Consider the following 9378-nt stretch of genomic DNA (forward strand, 5'->3'; position numbering starts at 1 on the left):
GTTTGTGTGTGTGTGTGTGGACCTGTCACCATCGGGTGAGTGATGTCGATGTGAGCTCAAGTGGCATGACTGTGGCCCTCTATGAGGGAGGTATGGCACAGAATCCAGACTGGAGGGGAGGATGGTGTGTGTGTGTGTGTGTGTGTGTGTGTGTGTGTGTGTGTGTGTGTGGGGATGGCTTGGCAGACATCAGATGAGGGCATGTCATGCCCCTCAAACTCTCTCTCTCACACACACAAACACAAACATCCATATCCAACCGCAGCGAGCATGAATGGTCATTCAGCTCCAGCCAGCAGTATGAAAACAAGTCAAAGGGAGGAAGAGGAGAGGGGGAGGATGAAGGATGGCGTCTGGGGCCAAAAGAAACACGGTGGGCTCGTCTGTCCTCCTCCTTGTCCTGATGAGCACCCCAGGCAAATATTCTGTGAATGAGAGCATATTTTGGGGGCGCTAAACGTCCCATTTTACCCTGCGAAGGAGAAGGCAAAGGAGGTGGAGGAGAGGTGACTCATCTCATGATGTCATACAAGATGATTTCTTTTTTTTAAATGAGTCTCAATGTGTAATAGAAGACGTATATGTTGGCCTGCTTCTTGGTCTGGTATTGCTATTACTGTACACCAGTGCTGGTTCAGTGATGGGATCCAAAAAAACGAAGTCGTGCCTTTTTCAACCTGCACAGGGAAAATGTCTTGCTGATTTGTGTGGTCCAGAAAGCCCTTCACAATGAAAAAAGACAACATCTGCGGCGAGGCTCGAATTGCGTAGCTTAGCATGAAAACAGGTGAAACAGTGGCTGCTCTTAGCTTTCGCAACAGTCCGGCTCTTTTACCTCAACTTTTCATTTTTACACCTGTTTTTGTCGATTAAAGAACTTATAATAAATAGAAAGGGGTAATTATTGAGCTTTTAAGGCGCTGGGAGGCTAGCTGTTCCCCTAGTCTGTATGCTAAGCTAAGCTAAGCTAACAAGCAACTGGCTATATCCGCATATTTCGTGTACCGACCAGCAAACGTGTTGGTGTCAGTTGGATGGGTTTGATACGTTCAAGCTGTTTCCCACTGCTTCCTGTCTTTATGCTAAGATACGCTAACTAGCTACTGGATTTAGCTTCCTATCCAGTGGCCAGATGTACGGGTGGAATCAAGGTTTTCATCTCACGTTCTGAAAAAACTTGAGGTTTTTCTTTAACTGTCCAAACGCAGAGAACATGATGAGCTGAGATATTTCCTGCGAAGCTACAAAGAAAAACGGTTCTTAAAAAAAATGTATTCCACAGTTTTATTCATAGAACAAGTTAAAATCTCTTCATGGAACATGACGCCAAAAGCTTGTTTTAATATTTGAGCAACACTTAATGACTATTTCTCTACGTTCACCCTCTCTTCGCTTTGTGCTTTGTTTTGTTGAGCAGCTATATTGGTCACCAGGCTGACGTGTGTGGGACACACAGCCTGGACACGCTCCTTTGATCTCTGGCTGCAAACCCACGGTAATGAGGTGTCTTTATGATCATTGAGAATTTATGCTCATTGGATGTAACAGTTTTCAATTCAACAAATTATGAACCTTGTCCGCCTGACATTTTCTCTCCGTCTCCCATTGCGGGGAAGCCGTGAGGTGAGAGGTCTTGTGAAGTTTGCCGTGGGTGTGACAAGTACTCGTATTGGGTTAAATTACCTTTGAAGTGGCGGCTAATGACTGTGGCGGGGCAGTTTTGGCTCAGTGGCTACAGCTGCGAAACAAGAGGAGTCAATATGGAGCTGGGGGCCTTTTGGCTGACGCATTTCCTACATCACCAAGGCCGGGTCTCTAGACTCAAAGATAATGGGTTCGGTAAGCAATAATAGGAGGAATACAATGACAATGTTTTTCCACAAAATTGGAACGCGAAAGCCTCAATGGATCCATATGGAGGGAGCGATTTCATTCAGAGACACTAGCATCCAAGAGTTGACCCCTCATCGCAAATGTTCATGCAGCGATGCCAATAGGCTCACAAAAGTCGAGGTGGTAGAGGAAGCTGCTGCGACATATAATCTGCATGAACATGATTGGACTAGACTAGTCAGCTGGTAACCACACCGCTGTTCATTGAGCTACTGACTGTGAAGATATAAGTTAGCTAATTACTCAATGCAAAGGTTATTTGAAAATAAATTACCGTAAAAGTCAGGTTACAAGCCGTTACTACTTTTGGTGGGTGTTCCCGCTAGCTCCCTGCTGTAGACAGCTAGCGCTACTGCTAGTTCCCCAACAACCACCGAAGGTAGCGGGTCCAGGCCCGGCCCGACTCGGGCAGAGGGGGCGCGGGCAGTAGCAGCAGCAGCAGCTTGGAGCTAGCAGCAGTGCTAGCTTGCTACAGCAGGGACACCCACCGAGGGTAGTAACGGCATTGAACCTGACTTTTACGGTAATTCATTTTCAAACAACCTTTAGTAATGTACAGAACGTTGCATTTTGAGATAAGTGAGCATGGCTTACGTTCAGGAATTAGCTGATCTGACGCCAGCTTTGGCTAACTTTCGGAAGCTAAAGCTATCAGGCTATGATGAGGAAAAGAGCATGGTCCTGCTAAAAGAAACAAAATGTCGCTGGCAAATTGGATGTGAACTGTGGTCTCTGACATCAAAGTCATGACCTTTTGTGCCCCCGACCATCTTCCCTGACCTCCCTCCTCCTGAGAGGTTTTGTGGCGCTATAACAACGTCAGGCCACTTGCAGGGCCTCGCATCCCACGGGGCCGGTTGGACATCCGGCCTTGGCCAGCGTCGCCTCGGCCTCTGAGAGAGAGGAGTCATTATCCGCATGACCAACAAGGTCGCTGCCTGAGAGGAAAGCAGGAGCATCGGTCGTTTTAAGTGTTTGACCAAATGATTGACGCCATTGTTCGTGCTGGTGCGGACGGCCTGAAACACCATCAAAAGAAGACTCACAGCCCCATTACAACCAATTAGGCGAGCCCACGCTGAGTGATAGCACAGTACGATCGCTGCTCGGGTGGAGACAGATGCTATCTGGCTCTTTTTGTTGAAGCGGTGCAAACCTCCCAGCAGAGTCCTTAATATCCGATGTAAGACGCAGCGGTGTCAAAGGGTCCCTTGTGATCCTCCCCCTCAGGACCCGCAGGTATTTTAATAGCTGTCTGACCCGTGGTGGCTCTTTAGCCTGCTGCCATCCCTCTCACAGGGAAACTATTGTGTTGGGGAAGAAACACGGAAAGCAGAGGAGGTCCTAACAAGATGCTCACTCAATATATCAAGTCAAAAATAACTGTGGTATAATTTATTGTTTTGAACCCCTAAAAAAGGTGATATGACTCTGGGACAGCGTGTGTGAGCGTGTGTGTGTGTGTGTGTGTGTGTGTGTGTGTGTGTGTGTGTGTGTGTGTGTGTGTGTGTGTGTGTGTGTGTGTGTGTGTGTGTGTCTTAATGTTGATCACTTGATGTTGACCTCTGCAGCTTTAAACCCTCTGACAGGAGGATCGTTGGACCTTCACCTCAGTGGGTGCTGCATATTCCCAGCATTGGTGTATTATTATTATTATTATTCTCGTGGGAATCTGCTCGGTTCTTGACTTTGCTGCTCATCACAACTCGTCAGCAGCTCACCTAAAAGGCTGCGTGTCTCTCGTTGGCTGTGCGCTCCGAGGCGTCACCATCTGACATCCAGCAGCAGAGCTCCGTGCGTGCGTCCTCCCCCCGGTCTCCTCCCATTGTGGAAACAGCTGTAGACCGTGAACCGCGGAGTGCGGGTCCGACACGGATTACCTGGATACCGGCTGGGAAGCCTGGGTGGGCATCAAGCAGCGAGAGACGGAGGGGCAGCGCTCCTTTTTGCTTTGAATTACGTTCCTCCGCTTTTCTTTTTTTTTGAATGGGATCACTTGTGAGAGCATCAACCATGGCGAGCCGGCTTCTTCACACTCTGCATGTGTTACTGGTTCTGGAGTCGAGCTGGGCTGAAATGCGGTCCGAGGATCTCGGTGGAGCCGCGCGTAAAGGCGCGGAGGTCTCCGCGGCCGTGGAGCAGCGCGTCTTTGCGCACGACGGCGCGAGCCGGGACATGGTCTCCATCAACATGTTCAAAGTGTACGAGAAGTACAGCAAAGAGCCGCAGAGCCAGAAGGACGGGAACACCGTGAGGAGCTTTAAGGCCGTCCCGAGTGAGTGACCACGAGCCTCTAACCAGATCCACGTTGCTTCAGGAGAGATAATACAACAACTGCTCGTTAGTACGTCTGATGTCCATAGTGTGTCGAAATAGATAGATTTATATTTGAATTGTTACTCTCTGCTTGATTACCATTCATCAGATAGCTTTAGGTTACTGGTATGATTATGGACCAACACATTTTGTTAAAAAGTTTAAATTAGGTTTTTCTTCTTCTTCTAAATGGTGAATTGAAGCTTATTTATGTGTCACTCAGATCACAACCTGATAGTGATTATTATAAGACATCACAGATTTTAGAAAATAGACAAAATGTTTATTTTAGCACTTTAGAATAAGGTGAACGAGCATTTAAGTTTTATTTACAAAATCATTTACGAATTTCTAACCGCGTTATGCTGCTTTACGTCCAATCAAATGTTTGCTTCTCCACTTTTATTTTTGTCATTTGTGTTGCACATTCAATTACAACTGTTATAGAAACTAAAAAGACCGAATCAGACTGAAAGTGTGCATACACAATTATAACAGTCTAATGTCGTGAACAAAAGGATCCTTGAACAAAGAAATTCTGATCTTAATAACATCATCAGTGCAGCTCCTTAAACGCAGGTGTTTCAATAACAGCTGCTCCCGCTTCCCTTCCAGCTAAAACATCTCCACCTCGATGCTCCGTTGGTGTCATGATTTAGTGATCCGGAGGACTTTTAAGTCTCTTACTTCTCCGGTAGCTGCAACAGCCATAGGTGTTAGACAAGAGCCCATTATCACGCCCAGACACCGGCTGCACAGCAAAGCGCCTCAGAGGAGCTCTTTCGGCTATAAGCATTTCCATATGCCTGCGATGGGCCTACTGGACCCATCCAATGTTTGTCTTTCAGGCTGCGGTGGAAGTGCGGGAGACAGGGGTGAACTTCCAGAGCGTAGCCGTCCAGGCGGAGGCTTTTGTTCCTGCGTGAGGCGGGCACTTAAGCGTGCCGCGCTTAATATTTTCCATGCGGCCGCTTATTTCAGTCAGATGTGTTGAGCAACATTTCGCAGAAAACGTATTGGACGTTGTTATTCGTGTCAGTCAAATGTGCCAGAATGATATGATAGAGGAGGGGGTGCAAAGCAGCGAGCAGAGCGAGATCCTCCTTCAGGTCGGCAGCATATTGACAAAACATCCTTTTGAAAGCCCATAGATTTTTTTTTAAAAAGCATGAAAGACCGGAGTAAAATAAGAGTTGTCTTCCTTGAACGTTTTTTTAAATTGAAGAGCTTGTTTTCCTCATCCGTCTTCCAATTCCTTTTCAAACCCTCCAGGAGTCGTGGATGGCAAAGACGTGTTCCAGTTCAACCTGTCCACCATCCAAGAATCGGAGCTCATACTCCTCGCCTCTTTTCATTTCCTCTACAAGCGGCCCCGCCACCACCAGCGACCGTGGCGTTTCCGAAGGCCTCGCCACCCGTCCGGCGGCCTCCAGCATCCCTATCCCCCCACCCCGCAGCTCCTCTTCCACGGATCCCCTTCCACAAACTCAGCTTTTACGACCCCGCTGGGGAACATAACTCTGGCTCCTTTCAAGAAAGGCTCTTGGCAAACAAGGGATGTAACGGCCGTGCTGAATCACGCCAGGGACGTCAAACAGCTCGCGGTCACGGTGGAGTTTGAAATGGGCCCCGGGGCCGCTCGGGGACAGCAGCGGAGCCCTCACGGCCAAGAGCGCCTCTCTCCGGCCAACCTGCCGTACATCCTGGTATACGCCGACGATCGAGCCATCGACGAGCCGAACAGCGTGGCCACGTCGCTCCAGAGGTACGGGCCCTTCCCGGCGGCGGAGGACGCGGCCACCTCCGCATCGGCCTCGGCCTCCCGGATCCGGAGGGAGCTCCACCTCCACATGCAAGCCAACGACATCCCAGAGGCCCAGTACAACACCTTGAAGAACCACGAGCTGTGGCAGAACACGTACTTCCCGGCGAAAGCCAAAGCGGCGGTGAAGCCGGGGAGGAAGCAGGGTCCGGAGAGCGCCGAGGGCCTGGGAAAGCCCCAGGTGCTGAGCTTCGACGAGAGGACGATGAAGAAGGCCAGGAGGAGGCAGTGGAGCGAGCCCCGGGTGTGCTCCAGGCGCTACCTCAGGGTGGACTTCGCGGACATCGGCTGGAGCGAGTGGGTTTTGGCGCCAAAGTCGTTTGACGCCTACTACTGCGCAGGCGCCTGCGGATTCCCCATCCCCAAGGTCAGGCTTCCTCTTCTAGCAACATTATAATCTGTTCAGGCAACACATTTGTCTCCGTATGCCTTTATCTTTACTGTTACGTCATAATTCCCTTTCCTCCCACCCAGGTGGTGCGTCCTTCCAATCACGCCACCATCCAGAGCATCGTCAGAGCGGTGGGAATCGTCCCCGGCGTCCCCGAGCCGTGCTGCGTTCCGGAAAAGATGAGTCCCCTCGGCGTCCTTTTCCTGGACACAAACAGGAATATGGCGCTAAAGGTTTACCCCGGCATGTCTGTGGATACCTGCGCCTGTCGGTAGGGGCCGGCGGCGCCGTGACGTCCGATCGAGGCAGATGTGAGAGGGCGTACGCGGAGGGCGTGTACCAGGAGGGCATTTCCACATCCGAGAGGACCGCAGTGATGAGGAGGAACTCGTGAGTCTCCGTTTGAGAACTCTGTTGTGACGCTCGGACTAGCCTCTGTCGCGATGCGGCGTTGACTCAATAGTTTCCATCGATGTGTTTTTCTCCACCCAGGCCGCCGTCAATTTTCTTTCTCCCTTCATCCAAAAGCAGTTTAAAGAAGTGCACTTAATAGAAACCTGTGTATGTAATAATGTCTAATGTATTGACCGTCTGGATGTTGAATTGAAGTATTAAAAAAAAGTAGTTCATCATCTCTGTTGATCCCTCATAAACTACACCTTCAGTCTATTTCAGCACACTTACACTTTCATAAAGTGATGTTAGACGAGATGAGACCGGATTTTCTTTGGACTCGGCCTGGTTTTGGAAATGCTTCCAACTGGAATAAGCTCAACGTCTGGCTCTCAAAACTTCCAGAAACCTCGAGACATCCTCTGCTGCTCGCCCCTGTCGTGAGGAGTGAACTGAAATCTGGACACACTGATGAGCTGCACACTGACCCTCAGACTCGGGAGGGTCTGCTGCATGGCAGCACCTCCACATCCCACCAAATGAATCATGTAAATACTGTAGTTACTAATGCTGACTAAAGGGTACTTCTTCTTGAGTGATATCACATTGTTGCCATTTGAAAACCTCCCATATATTAGCAAGTTGTTTACGCATGAGAGGTAATATCTTCCTTTGACCTGTATTTCAATAACCAGTTGTTTATCTTGGATATGATGAGTGTGTTTGGACACCGACTGAGATGTAGTGTCGCTGGCTTCTGCTTCGCTTCAGCAGAGAGGAAGAGCGGTGCGATGCTGCCACCTGCTGGGCGCTTTGTGGGAACGTTAAAGAGACTAAAGAGCGTTTTAGTACGTCCTGTGGCTACTCAGTTATTTACCTTTGATACATCGAAAGTATTTATCAAAGATGAAACCTAGCCTACAGTTTGTAATGATAGTAGATTTATATAGTAAGTAAAAAGGGATAAATGTATCCGACCTTATACCTGTAGGGATCAAAGTGTATTTGAATAGTCGTGTGATGTAGGCTTTGACACGTCGGAGACATGATGTGTGCGCGGGAAGGAAATAAACTGAATTGTACATAAAACGTATATAAATCACAGACTTTGTGTACATTGGACATATACCTTGCTACCATATACATTACACACACACACACACATGCATTCATATATACATGTATGGTTAAAATGACAGGTATAGGTCTGTGAAAGTGGCGTGATAGTGTTGATGTATTCTTCATATTGTTTAATGTATTGTTTAATGTCCAGTTTTTCTAACTATGTTAAATGGGTGATGATAGTTGAAGATGCACTTCTACTCTTTTGGTTCACACTCCCTGCTCTCATCAGCGCTGTTTCCCGCCAGAGCAGGCAGGTTTCAGATGTAAAAAAAAACCTGAAAAACCCCCTTTAGTTAACCAGACAATTTGATTGGGTTGAAGAAGAGCAAAAGCAGAGCTGGAGGCAGAGTGATGCACGTTGAACTTAGTTCTGTCAGATTGTCTGCTGGGTGTGGAAATAAGCAACTATTTGCTGCCAGTTTGACAAACCGATTTCACACGGTGATAATAAGTCAAAGTTGTGTTCACAGTTTGGTTCTCGGCCCCGAGAAGCTAAGAAAAAAAATAATGCTGCTTGAAAGAGCTGTTAAACAATATAATAGTAATTGGAGAGTTTAAATGTTAAATGATGTTCTCTCTGTTGTTTCAAAGCTTTTTTTCACCCTGATAAAGAAATTCTGGATGAAACCCTTTAATTCTTCTGAATTTCTTGACTTGGAAACATCTGAGCTGACTGTTGGCATCAGACATTAGCCATTGCAAGCCTCATCTATATCAGCCATTAAAGACCGCCGTCTATCTGCCAGGCCCTGCCTAGTGCAATTAAAGAACAGTTTTTTACAGCAAATTTCTCAACCCAGTAAAGTTTCACAACACATACTTCTCCGTCCAGTTTTCCCTGCTGTGTTTGTTTTCCCCCTGCATGCCTACATTACTCTCTGTGTCCACGCCAGCAGGTCTTGCCCTCGCCTCTCATCACTGATTGACTCCATAGAGGCGACCTCTCAGATGCTTGACTGAGCCATAATGAAAGCAATTTTCAGAAACCCGGCATGAACCGAGTCCTGAGTGACTGCATTGCTGAAAGACATAAATTCCAAGAAAGGCCGGACTCAGGCCAACGTCCCCCGACACGTTGGCTTGTGGTTCCGGTTGAACGCCCCTCCAGAGTCCGTCATCCGTCTGAGACACGCAGGACGCAGTGCTGAACGCCACCATGCTCACGTCTTCATTTCATTTGCACATTTCCCCGTTTGTTCTTTCTGACGGCTGGTTGTTCTCGGATGAGAAGAATCCTGAAGTGTGAAGGAAACGCTTGGAATAAACAGAAGAAAAAGTAGTTAGTCATTGCAACAATGGATGGACAGAACACTAAAAGAGACACACTGACATAAACATGAACCACACACTGGTGGAAACTACACCTGCTAAGCGTCACATAGAGCACACAAAACATCATTCAGAGTTTGTAATAGTTGTACTTTTTCAGCTTGTCACC

The 9378-nt window shown here is 47.9% G+C and overlaps 1 protein-coding gene across 1 annotated transcript; it reads left to right on the forward strand.

Annotated features, from left to right (window-relative positions):
* The first annotated feature begins 3748 nt into the window (after positions 1-3748).
* Positions 3749-8541, forward strand: LOC137799506 (growth/differentiation factor 10-like). The gene is made up of 3 exons (XM_068596301.1): positions 3749-4168; positions 5482-6398; positions 6506-8541. The coding sequence occupies exons 1-3, from the start codon at positions 3880-3882 to the stop codon at positions 6695-6697; spliced, it is 1398 nt and encodes a 465-aa protein (XP_068452402.1). The 5' UTR covers positions 3749-3879; the 3' UTR covers positions 6698-8541.
* Positions 8542-9378: the final 837 nt, after the last annotated feature.

This window comes from Clinocottus analis, unplaced genomic scaffold (genome assembly GCF_023055335.1).
Source record: "Clinocottus analis isolate CAN_PGR_092001 unplaced genomic scaffold, fCliAna1.0.p SCAF_351, whole genome shotgun sequence".
NCBI lineage: Eukaryota > Metazoa > Chordata > Actinopteri > Perciformes > Cottidae > Clinocottus > Clinocottus analis.